The 20,130-nt window shown below is 40.7% G+C and overlaps 1 protein-coding gene across 5 annotated transcripts in view; it reads left to right on the forward strand.

Moving 5' to 3' along the window:
- The window catches only part of VEPH1 (ventricular zone expressed PH domain containing 1), a 153,802-nt gene that overhangs the window by 68,849 nt on the left and 64,823 nt on the right, over positions 1–20,130 (forward strand). For all 5 annotated transcript variants that reach the window (XM_081956339.1, XM_081956335.1, XM_081956337.1 and 2 more), the window contains exons 7-8: positions 1,989–2,209; positions 13,381–13,775. In XM_081956339.1, coding sequence (XP_081812465.1) covers positions 1,989–2,209; positions 13,381–13,775 — 616 coding nt within the window. The remainder of the gene's footprint in view (positions 1–1,988; positions 2,210–13,380; positions 13,776–20,130) is intronic.

Below are 20,130 nucleotides of genomic sequence, written 5' to 3' on the forward strand. Positions count from 1 at the left end.
AAAGAACCATTTGGACCCGTTTCCCACAGAAAAGAAAACACCGGGAGCCACAAAGGTCCTAACCGGAAGCCCCCTGTACAATTCTCGAGCTGACCGGAGGTTCAGTTCCCCCACCATAGAGTCTCCTCCTAGCGTGATGTACTTTTTCCTCTACCTGTCATAACTGAAAGTCCTATCAATTGTGGAGGCAAATGGAAAACCGTCCCATTGCCATAGAGTCTTCTCCTGGTGCACTGTACTTCTCTCTCCCCCCTCCCACCGGAAGCTCCTCTCAAAATTGTGGCGCCAACCAGTGACGGAGCCGCAGCAGAGGGAGGAAAGAGCCACATGCGGCTCCAGAGCCACAGTTTGCTGATCCCTGGGATAGAACATTGGATCATAGGAAAGGAAGAGACCTCGGCAGTATTCTAGTCCAACCTCTACTTAAGGCAGGAGACCTTATATCAGTGATGGTGCACCTTTTAGACACCGAGTGCCCAAACTGCACGCTCAGATGCCCAAACTGAAAGGTGTGAGTGTGTGCAAATGTGTGCATGCATGAATATGTGCAGGCATGCACACGCATGCATGGACATGCACGCATGCACAGCAGAGACCCAAAGACCAACCAGCCGGTGGGAGGTGGGGCATCCCAACACTGGCAGTGTGGCAAGAGGTAAGATCTTTTTCTGTTTCGTCGTTTGCTGGGAAACAGAAGCTCACGAAAGAAACACCATGGAGATCTGACCTGGGGCGACGGCATACGTGGCAGCAGAGAGGGCTCTGGGTGCCATCTCTGGCACACGTGCCATAGGTTTGCCATCACAACCTTACATCATCTCGGTTCTCTTTTTTAAAACCTCCAATGATGGAGGGCCCACAATTTCAGGAGCCAAGCTATTTCATTGATTAATTGTTCTCACTGTTCGAAAAGTTCTCCTTCCTTCTAGATTGACAAGCTTCCAGCTGTGGGTGTGCATGTGGGACACTGTTTCATATTTGCAGAAATCTGTATTTGTAAGCTGTATTTGACATCCAGACTCTTATAGGACTTGATCTTCATTGTAACATGTTCCTTGACTACTGAATGTTTGAAGTAGCATGTAGTTTCTGCTTCTACACTCATAATATCTAGCCTAGTTTATAAAGTCATACTGTCAAACTACCAACTATTGTGACGTGAAAATGTGCAAACTGTGTAACTGTTATACTTATATTTTGTCTGTACTTCTGTAAGTACAGACAAAGAAGAAGCTGTACTTCTTATAAACCTACCTATTAGCAGATGATGAAACATCAAAGTGACCTATTTGGGACTACCCTTGAAAACTACTCAAAAGCTGCAGTTAGTCTAGAATGCAATTTACCTGCATTCCAAACTTGTGTTGTTTTTCAGCTGATGGATGAGATGTTTAGCTACAGCAGTGACACTGTTACTCATATGATAAATATCTCTGCTTTGGATACCCGAAGAATGCAGTGGCACCTGTACTTGTGGGGGGGGGGGGACCTTGCTACATCCATGCACACCACTACTTCTTGAGCTGTACTGATTCCTATTAGGAATAACATTCAAGGTGCTAGTTGTTACCTACAGTACAGCACCCTTCCTGGCACAGGGCAGGTTACCAGCTTTTCTCCAATTATTTGTATTTATCCCTGAAACCCGACATCCACCTTCCATAGTTCATCTTCTTCCATCTTTTTCTAATTCTATTTAGCTCCTGTACAATAAAGAAAAGATTAGGGGAAGCTCGTAAAAACCATCTATATTTTTAAAATTGTAAACAAGTTCTAAATGTATTATGTTTTTTTGTTATTTGAATAACAGTTTCCCTCTCTGTAGAGCATGTTTTTTTTACACAAGTCTATAATGATGTACCTTTTTAAAAGTGAACTGAAAACAATTCACTCTGGATTCTCTCCACACACACACACACCCATTCCTTTCCTCAAACAATACTAACTCAAATGTACCTATTTTAAACTCCTCTTTTTTTTCTAAATAGGAACAAGCTCGGATCTGCCTGTTCTATTTGCTTAATCAGCTGGGAAACATGGAACATTCTTTCCACCATATCATTTTGTTGGAGATCAAATATATCACTGACCTCTTCTCCAACATCTTGGGTATCCAAAGCAGAGATATTTATCGTATGAGTAACAGTTTCACTGCTGTAGCTAAACATCTCATCCAACAGCTGAAAAACAACACGAGTTCGGAATGCAGGTAAAGTCAAACTTCTGATCTTTTTATCCTAAAGATGTAGCATTTTAATATTCGTGATAAGCTAAAAGATGCCATGTTTATATTTAATATATTGGTCCAACTATCAGAGAAACCAGCCTAAAATATTTGGTTGTCAACCATAGTCTGGTGAGAATTTGTGTTTGTTGTATAAATGTGAGCGTGATCCAGCTGCCACATCTGTCATCACTTTGCTTGCTAGAGTTAATTCAACCTGTCTGACTGGATGAGCAAGTGTCCCCTTCCTCCTTTATGGCTTCACGTGCACCAATCAACCTTTGTTGGTAGAAGCAGGCATCCTAGTTGTTGAGAACACCATTCTTCAGTGAAAGATATTGGATAGTTGAACAATCCTACAAGAATCTTCCAACAAGCTTTCCCAAGTAGCCAACTGCAAGAAAGGGACAAGCTATCTCATGGCAAAGACCTAAAGTTATTTCTTACAGAGAGTTTTGAAAATGAGGCCAACGTATGCCTGAATTTGTGTTTATCACTATAGTCATGTTACAAAACCATCTATTTCCATCACTACTCACATATACAGAAAGCAGCAAATGATTCTTCATGCGTAATTCTAATAAAAGCAGACAGTACAAGAATATGGGCATGCATATTTATATGTATAAGGGATGCAGTGGCTCAGGGGCTAAGATGCAGAGTTTGTCGATCAGAAAGTTTGGTGGTTCAAATCCCTAGTGCCACGTAACAGAGTGAGCTCCATTGTACTTTGGTATTCATCGTTAATTGATTCCAGGAGGCACGATGAGTACCAAAAATGATGAGTACCAAACAAATTTTCCCCATAAGGAATAATGTAATGAGTCATAATGAGTCCTATGCGCTCCATGGCATAGGACCTAGGTATCTGCAGGATCGCATCCTACCACACACGTCCCTGCGACCTATCCGCTCACACAGAGAGGGGCTCCTCCTGGTGCCGTCTGCTAGGCAATGCCAGCGGGCGACACCTAGGAGTAGATCCTTCTCTGTGATGGGCCCAACCCTCTGGAATGACCTCCCCCCAGACATTCGAACTACCACCGACCTCCGTTCCTTCCGGCAAAAGTTAAAGACTCACCTATTTCAATCAGCTGGCCTGGCACTTTCTTAGTTTTACCTCCCGGGGATTTATTCATTTTAATTGGGTTTGGGGTTTAATAAGCTTTTAATGTACTATATTTATTATTCTATATACAGTCTTGCAACCTCCTCCACCTACGTATTTAATTATTTAACTGTTTTATGTATTTATTTTATAACGCATTTTAGTGACTGTACACCGCCCCAAGTCCCTTTCGAGAGAAGGGGCGGTCTATAAATACGAATAATAAATAAAATAAATAAAATGCAGCCGACACACTGACAGGCTCTAGCTTGTGTATTGAGTACCAAACCAATGATGAGTAAGGGACAAAATGTTCACATCAAAATGCGTTGAGTACCAAATTTGATGGGATGTAGTGGCTAAAACGCTGAGCTTGTCGATCAGAAAGGTCAGCAGTCCAGGGGTTTGAATCCCTAATGTCACGTAACAGAGTGAGCTCCTGTTACTTGTCCCAGCTTCTGCCAACCTAGCAGTTCGAAAGCATGTAAAAATGCAAGTAGAAAAATAGGAACCACCTTTGGTGGGAAGGTCACAGCATTCCATGCGCCTTCGGCGTTTAGTCATGTCGGCCCAATGACTATGGAGTCCCTTCGGGGAGAGGGGGCGGTCTAGAAATAAAATAAAATAAAATAAATAAATACATCTTCGGACAGCGCTGGCTCTTTGGCTTTGAAACAGATGAGCACCACGCCCTAGAGTCAGGAACGACCAGCACATATGTGCAAGGGAAACCTATACCTTTACCAAATTCGATGAGTTTCAAAGCAGTTGAGTACCAAGGTATCACTGTATAATTGAAAGATCAAAAGCAAGGTTTCACCCATAAATATACTCCACCATCAATAATTTTTTATCTTGACATAAACATTCAATGCCCCAGATATAAATCATTGCCACTAAAAGGAAGCAACATAAGGAAAGAAAGCCATGTGACGCTACAGCATAAGGAAATCAATTTTATTATGATAATTAAAATTAGGTTTTAAAATTAAGTTAAGGGCCTGTTTACTTAATAGGAATTTTCTTTTCAATCATGAGACATAGAAAAATAATGTTTTTGCATTATGTTGATTTGTTTAATAATTATTGATTCATTGGAATGAACTATTAGCCATTGTTGGCCATGTATATGATCAAAACATATTGAAATCATTTACCACTATTTTTTTACAGTATTTCAGTTTTTAAGCATTTGAGGCTGCAAGATAAGTTTTAAGAGTATCAATGGAACAGCACTGGCTTATTATCAATACTATTAACATAATTATCTATCAGAACAGCAGTTACTTTTCAGATTTATATTTCTAAATCCATTAAACTTAGGTAAGGGAGAGTATTTGGATTGTAAGTCTCAAAAGAAGTGTATTCAAATTGATATGAGTATGGCAACAAGCCCGAGGCTCCCTGTTTAATATTTAATATCTTAAACTCCCAGAAAATATTTTATTTCACTTTACACTGAGGTTTATTATCATTAATGCAGGATACTAAACTGTTACTAAGCATAGAGCTGTTCTGTTAGCTCTATCCAGCTTAAGCTCATAAATACTTTGGTGAACTTACTCCCCGAAGCAACGTTAAATCAGTTTCAGAAATTTGACCCTTTAAATTATTACATCTTATTGAACTTTTAAAAACGGTACTGTATATTTCAAACTCAGTGCATATAATTTCAAGAGCATGTCTATACCTGTTTTAACCATTTTCCTTACATCTGGTGGGATGTTCATACAAGAAGATAGTAGTAAAAAGTGATCTTGTCAAAATTAGAATTTTGATTCCCTTGAATTTATTAGAAAAAAAGATTTACATGAACTCTGGGCAACATGTTTTTTTTAAATAATATAGGGAAGACATATACTGGTGCTTTTCAAGCTTGGCAATTTTAAGATGTGTAGAAGTCAACATGCAGAATTCCCCAATTGAAATCCATACATTTTAAAGTTGCCACGTTTGAAAAACACTGATATAGACTTTATGTCCAGCCTTAGTCATATATGCTCAACATGCAGCACTTTCAACTAGCATTGAGCAGATTTAGTCTGTAGTCCACAACTGCAAGCAAAGCCAATAAAGTCATGCATTAATCTGTGCAAAATAGGCTCTATAATCTACAAGAGGCTGTCTTGTAAATCATCATTCACCAATATGTGTAGAGTGCTAATAATCAGTCAGAATGTCAAGAATGGATCTTGGGGTTAAATGGATTTGGAAGAAGAGGAAATAACTGAAAACAGAAGAATAAAGGTATAACAACTGCAGGAATAGAAAACGCAACTATGAGCTACATTAGAAAGTAGATTGATCTCCAAATAGATTGGATGAAAAATGAAGGTGGAGAAAGAGAATAGGGAAGCTGCTTGAAACAGAATGAAAAGAATTATGTTGCAGAGTGCTACAGAAATCTGAGAAGCTGACTTAATGAAAGTTTGCGAAAATGATATTTGTGGTATAGTGAAGTGAAAGAGGCTACATATGAGGAAAACATGCATATAACTGTTGTTGAAAAAATGAAAATGAAAGATTTTGTATGGAGTATAAAGACAGAACACAATAGTTTGCACACACACACACACACACACACACACACGTCAAAAAGAGAACCGTTCAAATTAAAACAGACTGAGAAAATGCCCACACTTTTAATAGAAATAAGTAGTTTAGGAAGTGGGTGAAGAGGGCTGAACAAGGATCCTTCAACATAGTTTTCCAGATGTTGATGAACTTTGAGTCCCAGAAACCCAAGTAATCTGTCCAATGGAGAGGAATTGTAGTACAGTAACCTCTGGCAGGTCATAGTTTGCTGCATGTGGTTCAGGATTTCTCAAGCAACTTTAACTTCATGTAAAAGAGCCCCTTTACCACAGGATCTCCTCTAGCTATTGCAGTGAGGTTTCTGAAGAAATGGAAAATGGAAATTACCATCTGGCTGTATTGGTGATTGCACCATTAGGTGTAGGAACTGGTCCCATATTATTGCACTATTATGAATCAGAATTAATCCACAACGTCTCAACTATCCTCTGTCACGATTATTCTAAATTTGGAAATGGCAGAGTTCACCATATTAGAAGTAGACATGGAGAGCTTGTTAGACCCAAAGAAGTATCTTCCATGTGGGCTTCCTTTTACACTTGAAGTAGACTGATTTTGATCAGATTCCAAGTTTGAGTTAACAAATATGCTTTGAATATATGCATTTCCAGAATAATTTCATTCCTTTAGGAATATTTTTGTACCACAGGAAGTGAAGTTTTGTACAGTAATGTAGATCTGAATTCTTTGACAGCAGGAATTTTATATATCTGATGTAATTAAAACCATGTTATAAATTAAAACCATTCGGCACGAAAATGCCCTGGCCTCTATTTATCTCAATGAGGCAGGTTATTCAGCTTGCAGAGCTTACTTTTTAAAGAAAATGAACATGGATATATAATGATTTCATCTTAGAAATCAAGCATGGTCAACTTAACAACAAACAGAAAATGCTGATCTACTGAAATGTCCATATCTTGATGCTTGAGAATAACAAGGCATGCAGTGTTGATTGCTATCGTTCCATGTTTGTGTTACTTAATCGTTAAATGATTTTTTTTAAAGGAAAGGGTTGATCTGGCATATCTAATTTGGCTCTTACAGTCCTTACACCTTTTATTTTTACTTCCTTTGTCCCTAATTAGCATAGTAATTAAGAAATATTTGAACTGTTGGAAATGCACAATGATGAAGTTGTATTTTTTTGGAAATAATCCCATACCAGATATTTTGCAGGACTACAGCATTGTGCCTCTACGTTCTTAGCAAGATTCCTATTTGAATTCACTATGCATGTTGGCTCAATCGCTATAGCTTGTCCAGAAGTATTAAAATCACGGCACATTGATTTTTTTAAAAAAACGTGTTTTGCTTTAATGTAAATGGCTAGAGAGGTAGAACATTAAAGAACAGATACCCACAAAATGCAATATAATGAACCCCAATTATATTAAGCCTTGGAGTGGGTGAACTTATGCAGATCCTGTGTGACTGTCTCTCCCGCATATCCAAATAGAAATATTAAATACAGGTCCATCTTTCTGAATTTATGTTTGTGAAGTTCTCTGAGCATACCCAGGGATGATTGTGAAATCTATTCCAGATTCCACAATGCCCGAGTTTTGGCAGAGCAGACTGCATCCATTATAGTCTTTGCCAGAAATCTTTGGAATGGAGTCTATTCAGTCTTAATTTTTACCAGTAATTAATTTTATTAGTTTTTCATTTATGAGAGCAGTCAGTAGATGAGACACATCTCCCAGCTGTGCAAGTATGAAAAGTGAAATAAAGCATTTCAGACTTGTTGGAGCAGTCGTACTTTCAGGAGAAAGCTTGCCAAGAAAACCATGTTGCTAAGAAGATCACCATGGGTATAGAACAGTCATAGATATTATTGTACCCCCTGAAGAATATCTCCAGGGATGAGATTTTTTTTTTTTGGCAAGAAAATAAAGAATCATATATGCCGTAAATCCTGTGTGTATAACGTTAGCCAAATAGCAGAGTGCAAGCCAAGTTCCATATTTTATTGACTGTTAAGCCATAGAGAACAGTGTAATGTATAGTCAAATGTAACACAAAATGTTCTCTTTAAACCAGCCAGGTGTGACAAACATTTCCTCCTCTGATCTGAGGTGATTTAGGAACTTCATGCATCACACTTGCATTAGATTTCATTCAGGCTTTTGTTTCTTACAATAACTAAATCTAGAACTAGGATCTGGTAATGGACAACATTTGTGCCAAGGTTTCTTTTAAAAGAGACTTTAAAGGCTGAAATGCAAACTAAGTAAAAATGCATGTATATCCGTGTACACAAAGTGTGAAATGTTTGTTCAGCCTATTGCACATAATTTCAATCCAACCATCTGCTGTTTTTTTCTTCAGGGTCTGATTCTTTTATATTTAATTTTAGAAATTTATAAAAATTATATGGCTGTTGAATTCATCCTTACAAAGATAAATCTCCAATATAAAATATAAAACAAAAAAATAAAAACAATTAAAAAAAAACCTTTCCCCGATGACAAAAATCAAGTAAGCCACCTGATGGGCTCCATCCCATTCTGTGGTTCCCAGACCCATTGTCAAAACCAGATTTTTAGGGCCTCGTGAAAGAGTGGGGGCGCAATCTTATCTATGTGTGGCTGATGTTCGGCAGGGAGGGAGCCACCACGGAGAAGGCTCTTCTTGATCCGGCTAGGTGGATCTCCTTAGGAGAAAGGACCCATAGCATTCCCTGCCTCCCCACTCTAGTAGGTCAGGTAGATATGACTGGGAAAAGAAAGTCATTCAAATAGCCTGGTTCCAAGCCATGTTAGATCTTTGAAGATGACAACCCATGTCTTGAATTGGATCCAGATGCAAATCGGCAGGCATTGCAGTGCTCTTGGGAAAAATGTGACATGGGCACATCTAGGCCTGCACAAAGCCATGTGGACCACTGTATTTTGAACCAATTGAAGTTTTTGGATATGTTTCAAGGGCAGCCACATGTAGAGCACATTGCAGTAGTCAAGATAGGAGAAGAATAGAACTTGAGTGAACACCTCATGTAAGCTACAATTGCACAAAGGTCTTCCTGGTTGCAACTGCCATCATACGTCTGTACATTTCCATACATATCTCCATACATGCACACATTTCTGTGTCTGTTTTCAAACACACCTACCAAGGTTCAAAATCATTTCTGTCAGTCAGCCATTTAATTTTGTTTTTCTACATATGACAACAGGGATGATTTAAGCACACGTTCTAGTGTGCGGAATTGAGGAATGCTGGGATTTTTAAAATAGTTTGCCACTGAAGAGTTTTGAGGTTTCAAACAAAGTGCACAATTAATTTGTGGAATTTGCTGCAACAAGATGGAGTATTAACATAGGCCATTTTCAAAGGTTCTGGGTACATTTTAGGCATTCCAGAGGCAGGAACAAATTAATATTTATGGAGCATGTAGAAGCCACAGCCTACTTGAACCATTGCACATATAATGTTATTTAGTATTAACTGTTCAGAGCACAATTTCTGATCGTTTTAAACTAAAGAGCTGCAGCTATGAAATACCTAGATAAGATCTGGGGCAAGCTGTTGTTTCAAGCTACTATTACATTAAATTATTTATCTTTTTATATTAATTAATGCGTACTCTTTGCTGAAAATTATATAGTATGCAAAAGATAACCACTTGCAAGTAAATAATAAAGTTTAGCAAATAACTGTTAGATATAACGGACATTATTATAATCAACAATTGCAGAATGCAAAAAGTATCTTTTTTTTTCACTTTTCAAATTATTAATCATTCTTTGAAAGAACTTGGCCAAAGATGCACTTGGAATGAAGTGCATGTCTGTGAGATTTAGAGATTTTTATTTTTGAAAAATTCCATTTCCTACAAAAACATAACTCTTAGTCCCCCAGATTTTTTCCCTCTTTAATAGAAGATATTGCTTGAAACAGAATCTCCTTCACAGGGGAAATCTATTAAAATCTATTATGATTGGGGGTGGAAAGGATAAAAAACTTTAAGTTAAAATTACAACTTTGGAGAGAAAATAAACATTGCCAAGTATGTAAATATAGTTGCTTGGTTTCTAAAGAAGACTTGAGGTTTAACAGGTATAATAAATATACCTGGTTTAATGAAAACTATTAGCGCCGTTGCATGCCAATCAGGTTTTGTGGGTTTGTGTCTACATGTGTGTATATAAAGTAACATTTCAATGAACAGCCAAGTTACATGGTACCAGTGGGCATCAGGCATTTAATTGTATCCAGACTTCTTGTCAGTAACTCAGATCTGGATAAGATCGGTTTGAGTTATTTGTTTAACCTATTTTACGTTCCAAAGTATTGAGAGAGAATGAGAGTGGGAGAGCCAGAGAAATACAGAGGAAACAAGACCCTATGTGGATTTGAAGAAACAAAAAAAAAATTAGAAAATGTTGATTTGAGAATGTTCAGAAACAAAAATTACTTCTTTTAAACATTATAACAAGAATTGTTTTTCCAATGTGATGTGTTCAAAGAGGTTTAAAGAAACAAGAACCCCAGGAGAAAATTACCTTTTTTCCTTCTCTTTTCCTAAAAAAAAAAAAAAAAAAAAAAAGCACATGTATACATAAAGACTAAAAATTGGGTATGTAATCACGCATGTCAAAGAAAATCCAATTAGTGCAAACCTATAGCATGATTACATTCAGTGATGATAAGAACTGACCAGCCATGATACTGTCTTATGAGTCCAGGAAATTGTATTAACTATATGAATGCGTAACATAGAAAAACAGAAGGGAAGGAAGAAAAATATTCTTGATTTTGCTGTTATTGCGAAATCGTGTCCGATCGATCGTGACCTCATGGACAACGTTCCTCCAGGCCTTCCTGTCCTCTACCATCCTCTGGAGGCCATTTAAACTCACGCCTACTGCTTCGGTGACTCCATCTAGTCACCTCATTCTCTGTCGTATCAGTTAATTGTAAGGCTCTTTTCCTGGAGCTTGTCAGGCAACTCTCCTTATGGCACCTTTAGCACACCCTTTCGACTGGACAGTTACAAACGATTAGACAGAAACAGTCTAATAAATGATTCGGTCCCAAGCCATGAAGGATTTTAAAGATAGTTCTTGGCTTTGAGTTTGCCTTGAATTCTGCCTTGAATTGTACATGGAAGCACACTAGAAGACATTACAGCTCATGGTTCAATGATGTCACACAAGCAGAATAACCAGTGCAATTAACTGCCCATGCCACCTTATTCTGCACCAGCTGAAGCTTCTGAGTGATCTTCAAAGAGAGTCCTATGTGGAATGCATTGCGGTAGTCCAATCTGAAAGTCATAAGGCATGAATGATCATAATACGAAGCCCTGATCCTAGAATGGTCTAAGTTATAAATAAATATATAAGGAATATCCATGGTGTGTTTTCTGGGACATGAATGTTTATGTATTTTGGTATGTGGATAATATTGTATTGTTATCTGAGAAAAGGAATGATTTGAGGCAAGTGTCTTATAGATCGTGTAATGTAACAGCAGCCTGAACCTGAAAATTAATGTATCAAAGACCAGGTACCATAAGCCCTCAATGTAGGACTACAACTGGGACTGGAATTTTGGTCATACGTCACTGCATTTCTAAGTTGAGGCATCCATGTGAGCAGACCCAATCTTCCCCACCATTTTTATGGTAGTTGTCAAGCAAATGACACAGTCATAGGTCCAAATCATGGAGTTGTTAAGTTAATCACATGGTCATTAAGCAAATTCAAATTCATTCTCTCAAGTGGATGTATTGTGCCAGGAACTGCAAAAAAAAAAAAAAGGCAAAAAAATTGCAAATCATAATCATGTGAACATGCAACGTTGCAATCGGACATAAAGGCGTGCTGATTGCCAAGCATCTGAAATCTGGTCATGTAATCATTGAAGGGCATGCACAATATTTTATGGTATCCAAAAGCAGTTTGTTGTTGTTAATTGCGAATTCGTGTCCAACCCATCGCAACCCCATGGACAATGTTCCTCCAGGCCTTTCTGTCCACTACCATCCTCTGGAGTCCATTTCACCTCACGCCTACTGCTTTGGTAACCCCATCCAGTCATCTCATTTGCTGTCATCCCCTTCTTTTGCCCTTAATATTTCCCAGCATTAGGCTCTTCTCCGGTGAGTCCTTCTTTCTTGTTAGGTGGCCAAAGTATTTAAGTTTCATCTTCAGGATCTAAAATGGTTTACAGACTGTAAAGCGCCATTCCCAAGACCGTGGTAATTTTGAAAGTTTGTTAAATGACCAATTGTAAATCGAGGACTGCTGCAGCTACCATATCCTTGATAAGAAAAATGGAGTGAGTAATTGCAATTCCCACTGGGCAATTTAGTATATTTATGATGAAATGTGTAGGGAATTCATGTAGTAATAGTAGAGATACAGTATATTGGTTGGAAACATAAATATATATGTTTATGTATTCACTTGACAATCATATCAAGTATTTAGATGAGAAATAGAGTGAGGGCAAATGTTATATTGATTGTGACCTGCAATAAGTAGTATAAAACTAGAGCAAATTAATGAATTTATGTATTTTGGATAGATGATTACTTAAGATGGAAAAATTGAAAAAAAAATAGGGTGTGCAAATTCTGATAGTAGGGAGCTAGTGAGTAGTATGGAATGTTTTGATAGGAATGAATATTTGATAAAAGTTTTTAAAGTCATTGTATATAAGAACATGTTTTTGCCTACTTTGTTATACATTTGGAGAAACAAAATAAGTGAAGCACATCCCAGTTCAGTTCCCATGTAATCTGTAGTTGGAACTAAACTACCACTGATTACTCTGACATCTCTAGCTTTTACATGAGATCCCTCCCTCCTCTTTTTCATATCCCTCCAGCTGTTTTCACCTCTGCTTTCACTTTTCCTGTTATATTGCAAACCCTCAGACAGGTTAAAAAAATGTCCTTTTTTAATAAAAGGCAGAGCAGCTTCACAAATGCAATGGCAATAACATGACCAACAGGGCAACTGCAGGCATTTGCCCCTTCTGCATATAAAGCATAAGTGGAAATATAGTTCTTTACATATCAAGCAGATTCTGCACTTAAAGCTGTAGAGAGAGAGAAAAGGGGGTCAGATTTTAATGATTCTACTTTGTATTAAAAATACAACCCCATATCTGGGCATAGAACAAGCAAGGCTTTACAATAAGCGGCTGCTCTTTCCCCTGAAATAACCATTTTGGCCACAGATCTGAATTGGGTCCGTAGCAGGGGTGGGATTCACTCACCTTCCCTATTGGTTTGCAAATGTGATCGCATCTGCGCATACGCACTGACTTCTGCGCATACACAGTGCTTAAACATTAAGGGCGGATGGGTGGAGCCACCCGCAGCTGCCCCTACTGGTTTGCCTGAACCGGAGAGAACTGGCTGAATACCGCCTATGGTCCCTATGCTATTTTGCCTCCATTACCAAACCTTTAGTCCGTTCCTTTGTTTACACTGCAGGTCCCAAAGTTTAGTAGTGCGTGCTGGTCATATGAAGGACATCCATGCAGACAGCAAAGGAGAAGGGGAGAATGGAGATGTTACAGCCAGCATCTCTTTCACTGATCTGTATTTGAGCCAAGAAACCGACAAATTGCCTTCCAGTGCAATCTCTGAAGAGTCCCAGCTGGAACAATCCTCACTTTCACGCCCAAGTATCAAATGTTCAGAACCAGAGAATCTGCCAGAACCTGTTAAAGAAAGCTGCCACGAAGAGAACCCAAAGATCATAAAGAATCCCATGGAGCATCAAGATAAGCTTTACTTTCACTTAAAAGAAAATCTCTCTAAAGTGAAAGCATATGTCACGGAGATGGGGAAGAAAATTCCATTCCCAGACGAGTGTCTTATAGCAGGTAAGCGATCTCAATTTTTGAAAAGAAAAAGAAAAACAAACCTGGTGTATTTCTTTTTTAAAGTATCTTAAGAGATTCAGCCAAGCCACTAACCAGCCCCTTCTAAGCATCTTTTAAACTTGCTGAAACATGTTTTTTCATATTGATCCCAGGATAATAAGTAGTTTCCACACTTCAATGTCCTTAGCCGTACGGGCCAAGTGACATGTTACATTTGCCTGATTTATGAGGTCTCCCATCAATTCCTTAGAACAGTTATGGCGAACCTTTTTGTGGCACGCGAGCCACAAGTGGGGGGAGCGCAGGGGGGTCGAGTGCGGGCGTGCCGCACTCATAATGCAATGCGTGACACCCCCCCCAGTGTGCATGCGCACACAATGCGCGACCCCCCCCATTTTTACATTTTCTTTGCCCTCCCCAGGCTCCAGGGGCTTTATAGGAGCCTGGGGAGGGCAAAAAGAGCCTCCCCCGACCCCCTGGAGGCCCTCCGGAGGCTTCAGGGACTGTCCGGAGACTTCCCTGAAGCCTTCGGAGCGCTTAAAACCACCCTCCGAGCAAACCAGAAGTGACTTCCGGGTTGCTCGGAGGGTCGTTTTAAGCGCTCCGAAGGCATCAGGGAAGCCTCGGACGGTCCCTGAAGCCTTCGGAGCGCTTAAAGCCTTCGGAGGGTCGTTTTAAGCACTCCGAAGGCATCAGGGAAGCCTCGGACGGTCCCTGAAGCCTTCGGAGCGCTTAAAACCACCCTCCGAGCAAACCGGGTTGCTCGGAGGGTGGTTTTAAGCACTCCGAAGGCATCAGGGAAGCCTCGGACGGTCCCTGAAGCCTTCGGAACGCTTAAAACGACCCTCCGAACAACCCGGAAGTCACTTCCGGTTTGCTCGGAGGGTGGTTTTAAGCGTTCCGAAGGCTTCAGGGACGGTTCCTGAAGCCTCCGGGTGGGGGAGGCTCTTTTCGCCCTCCCCAGGCTCCTATAAAGCCTCTGGAGCCTGGGGAAGGTGAAAAATAGCTTTTAAAAAGGTGAACTCACGAAAAGCTGACAGGGCAGCACCTCGCGTGCCCTGATAAATGACTCCGCGTGCCACTTGTGACACGCGTGCCATAGGTTCGCCATCACGGCCTTAGAATGTTCCAAACAGAGTATTCTAAATACCTTGGGGACATCTGTGTGTTAAACTAGGGCTGGGCAATTTTTTAAAAAGGCATCATCCCCACTTTTGTCTCTTTGTTCAGCAAAGTTCTGTGCCAGGTTTCTACTTTATTCAAAAATTTGCAAGACTGGCTTCATGAGACTCCACATGAAACACAAGAAAACATGAGTGGTCTTTAAATTAAACTTCTAAGACTGGTGCTCTCCAAGTGAATTAATCTACAACTTCTAAGGTTTCTAGCCATTGTGGTGACAGAGTATACCAACTGGAGATTATTTTACTTATTAATTTATTTTTATTTATTTTCCCGCTTTTCCATCACGTACTACAAAACACTTCCTCCTTTCATTTTCCCCAATATTAAAATCCTGGAAGATCATTTGAGCTGGAACAGTGTGGCTACCCCAAATCAGCCAGGGCTTCCATGGCAGAGGATTGGATAGAAATGGGGAAACCCAAGGACTAGTCCACATCTAAACCACTACAACTGTTGTAGACTAATATACCTGGTATGCAATAGGTTAGAGAAGTTTTATTTTATTTTTATTTATCAAATTTAGACATTGCCCATCTCATTACCTAAGTAATTCTGGGAGGCTTACAGGAAAAAAACAACATAAAACCATACAAGAATAAGAAACAAGAACAGAGATAAAAATGCTGATTAAAAGATCGAAGCAGCACTCAGGACACTCAACTACCCCCAGAGTTACATGCCACTCTTCAGTCCCAACTCTCTCCCATATCTTCACACCCATCTAGAAGGCCGGGAGGATAGGAGCCAGCCTCACCTCTGGGGGTAAAATATTCCATGTGGCAGAGGAGTCTCTCATTCTGGATCCTGATAGTCAAAGGTTTTCAACTTACAGGCTTCATATCATACCTTCTCTGCCTGATCTGGTGGGGTAGATCAATAAAACTGGGGCAAGATGGTTCCTCAGGCAACCTGATCCCATGCCATGAAGGGCTTTAAAGGTTATAACCAACATGTTGAATTGGGCCTGGAAGCAAACAGCTCACAGAGTAGAGGTGTGACATACAGTACGCAGTACTTGGGACACCAAAATTGTTTGCACAGCTGCATTCTGCTTAAAAAGCATCTGCACAGCTTCCAGATGCTTTTAAAGAATAGTCTCACATAGAATGCATTGCAGTACTTCATATGGGAGATGAATAGGAACTGAGTGACTGAGAGAAGAGCCTCCTGATTCAGGAAAGGGCATACTTGGCACAACGTGGAGTGGATCAAAGGCATCCTAGACATGACTGCCACCTTCTCCTCAAACATAAATCGTGACTCCAGGAAGAACCCCCAAATTATGCACTGGGTCCATTTGGGATGGTGCAAACCCATCTAAGACCAAGGATGGTAAATCCCTAGATATAGAGGAGACTCCTACCCACAGTAACTCCATTTTACCAGGATTCAGTTGAAGCCTTTTGTTCCCCATCAAGACCCCCATAGTCTCCAAGCAGTCACTAAGTTCGCACAGCATGTAGATGTACAACTAGATATAATTGCATACTGATTATACTTTACCCTATGGTGATGGATGAACCAGCTGCTTCATGTAGATGTTTAAAAAAGACACTGAGCCAGTACCCCACAAATAAGGGACTGAAGACTGGATCTCTCCCTCTCTATCAACAGTGATTGGGATCAGCCCAAGAGGAAGGAAGTGAACCAGTACTGTTCCTCCCATCCCCAACTTTTGGAGCTGACCCAAAAGGATACCATGATCAATAATATCAAAAGTCACTGAGAGGTCAAGAAGAGCAAGGATGCGTGCACTACTCCATGTTCCTGCTCCTATCAGAGATCATACAAAATACTGTTTCCATCCCATCTGGGCTTGAAATCTGACTGAAAGGGGAACATCTGTTTCATCCAGGATTCTCTGGAGTTCTAGTATCATCACTCTCTCAACAGTTTTCCTTAAAAAGGGTTGTGGGAGACTGAAGAAAATTATCCAGCATGGTAGGACCTAGCAATGGCTTCTCCAGGAGAGGGCACACCATGGCCTCTTTAAAGGATGCGAAGAACGCCCCATGTCTCAAAGATAAATTAACCATAGTTAGGACTCACCACATGTAAACCTCCTAGTTGGCTTTGGCCACGCAGGAGGAGCATGTATCTAATTCACAGGTGATTGCATTTATAATCCCAAGGATCTTGTACATTTCCTCAGGTCCAACAAGATCAAATTTAACTTGGGTCATTTATGCTCACTTGCTGTATCCACTGCTCACTAAGGCTCTGGTCACTTACCTGCTCCAGCTGTTTGTCTGGCCACTTGTCACTTGTCTGGCTGTCTTTCCAGGTTCATTCCAACCACTTAAACAGGCAGCTTGCATGGAAGAATCTGCTTGGGTGGCTTGACTAGTTGCTTCTTTGGGCAGTTCCAATCACCAATTTGGGACTACTTGACTGTCCACCCTTTGCCATCTGAATGCTGTGCACCTCCTCCCCTCTGTCTCTTGCTGCTTGCCTGGGAGGTTCCAGCTCCAGTATCTGCCTGTCCATAACTGTTTGCTTCTCACTAACCATTAGGCTGTGTTTTGGGTCTTCAAGGAGGCCACCAAATGCTTCTTGGTTGCTCTGGCCCAGTGGTGAAATTCATTTTTTTTACTACTGGTTCTGTGGGTGTGGCTTGGTGGACGTGGCAGGGGAAGGATATTACATTCCATTCCCACCCCACCCTCTGGGGCCAGCCAGAGGTGGTATTTGCCAGTTGTCCAAACTACTCAAAATTTCCACTAGCAGTTCTCCAGAACCTGTCAGAACCTGCTGAATTTCACCTCTGTTCTGGCCACTCAAAGGGACTCTGGCTGTTCAATTGCTGGTCACTTATCTGAAAGGCTCCATTTACCAGTGACGGCCTGTTTTCCTGTTGTCCACTCACCACTTACTTGCCACACAGCTGTTGTTTGTCCCTTTAAGGAAGCTGCAGCTTGCCACAGCCGCACAATCACTCTGACCACTTCCTATCATTGCCATTCCATGAGCTGGTCAGCAAACCCACAAGGCTCCACAAGTCCAAAAGAGCTAGGCAAGGCTGGGAGACCACAAAGCCCAGGTAAGAGCACTGCAACTCTGGGGAAGCCTCCCTCCTCAACTCCACAGCCATTCAAAGAAACACTGCAACTGTAGCCTGTAGAGATTCTCAGTCATCCAAGCCATGGTTATCCCAAAGTTGCTTTTTCAGGAGGCAACTGGACTTCCTCATTTTTTCTTTTGAAGACATTTCGCTTCTTGGATGAGAAGCAAAACTTCTTCAAAAGAAAAAACGAGAAAGTCTAGTTGCCTCCTGAAAAAGCACCTTCGGGACCCTGCAACAGTGCAACAGGCATCCAGTCCCATCCACCATCTTGATCTCCTGAGTTGGCTTAGTCTAGGACCGTGATGGCGAACCTATGGCACGTGTGCCAGAGGTGGCAATCAGAGCCCTCTCTGTGGGCACCCGTGCCATCGCCAGTTGCTCTTCTGGTTTCCAGCTGGTCTTCGCAGACACTGGAGCACTGGAAAACAGCCTGAAAGCAGCCCAAAACAGCCGAAAAATCACCTGAATACAGCTTGAAAAACCAGCCAAAAATGGACTGTTTTTCGAGCCGTTTTCTGGGCCGTTTTCAGGGTGTTTGTCAGGCTGTTTTGGGCCATTTCAGGCTAAAACCGCCCTGAGTCTGGCCCAAAAACAGCTGGAAAAATGCCCCACAAACAGCCATGCGTGCGCTGGCCAGCTGGTCTTTGGGTTTCCAATGCTCTGGCATGCACACATGCACACATTCACATGCGGTCCAGTTTGGGACTCAGTGCCGAAAAAGTTCAGCCTCACTGATCTAGGAGAAGGAAAGGCTCTCTCCAATTACTCTCCAACCTGTCTCCAGCTTCCGAACAACTTTATATAAATATTTTAAATACATAAAACTGTACACATTTGGGCTTTTCAAAGGATCTTTTGTTGGCAGATGTCAGCAGAAAAAAAGTGATTATTAATTACAGTAGTGGTTTCATACATATTTTCCTTGCAGTTGCCTAATATGAAAATATAATGGAAGGAAAAGAATGTCTGGACCCCAAAATGATGTTTACATTATTACTGGCAGCTGGTGTGAAACCTGCTGAGATGTAAAGAATCAGAAGATGAACCCCATTTCTCAATTGTTTGCCCTGAATGGGATAACTGCATATTTTAATGGAGGGATATGTGTGTGTGTGTGTGTGTGTGTGTGTGTGCGCGCGTCCAAATATGGGAGGGAACTCACTACTCCCCCTTTCTATCCTTCGGCTCACTACAGGAGACCATCCAGGCAGAAAACCATATTTTTATTTTTAATGTTGCCTTTGCTATGTTTGTGTTGTATTTGTGCTGATAAATAAATAAAGGGAGACTAGTATAGATCTATTTCAAGCTATATATCGTAGATTTTCACGGGTGTAGGTATGCTGGTTTTGTTGTATTCGGGTCTTTTCCCGTGTAAGATTGAGATTGTCTTGGCAACATTTCGGGGAGGTCTCACTTGCCATCTTCAGGCTGGTGGTTTTGGCTTAAAGTGTGGCCGGAGCTGCCATCTTTCTGTAAATCTTGGTATGTGTGTGTGGAGTGCTGCCATTCTTTCAGTAAGTGGATTGATTGGATATGTGACTGTATCATGATTGGTAGATTGGTGCTGATTGGTCCTGGCTGTGGGTCTGTTGTTGTTTTGTGTTGTAACGGCCTGGGTGGTGGGTGTGGCTTGTTTGTTTAGCAGGGCTGGTTTCCAGATGTTTGGTAGGTATCGTCACGTTTATTCATGTTGTGGGGGTGTTTCTCTATTTTGATAGCTTCCATAATTATTCTCTTGTTGAAGTGTTCAGTTTTGGAGATTAACCTGGAGATTAACACACACACACACGTATATATATATACCGGATCTAGCCTTAATCTGGCAGCAATTTCAAATACTCTTTTTTTCCCCCATCCCCCCAGTATTAGAATGGCCATTCAGTAGTGAGCCACTGTAAGAAAAGATTGCTTGGCTAGATGGGGCCAAGAAGACAGAAAAGTTGACTACAACAGGGCACTGTCAGTGTTCTTATGATTCAACTCATTATCAGCAAATGTCCCTGCTAATTCAGGAAAGCAACATAGTGCAAGATAAACCTGTGCCTTATATAGTAAACTGGTCTAGCCCAGGGCTAAAATTGCAACCATATAAGTATTCTCCAG

This window comes from Natrix helvetica, assembly GCF_964273705.1.
Source record: "Natrix helvetica genome assembly, chromosome: 5".
In the NCBI taxonomy this organism is placed as follows: domain Eukaryota; kingdom Metazoa; phylum Chordata; class Lepidosauria; order Squamata; family Natricidae; genus Natrix; species Natrix helvetica.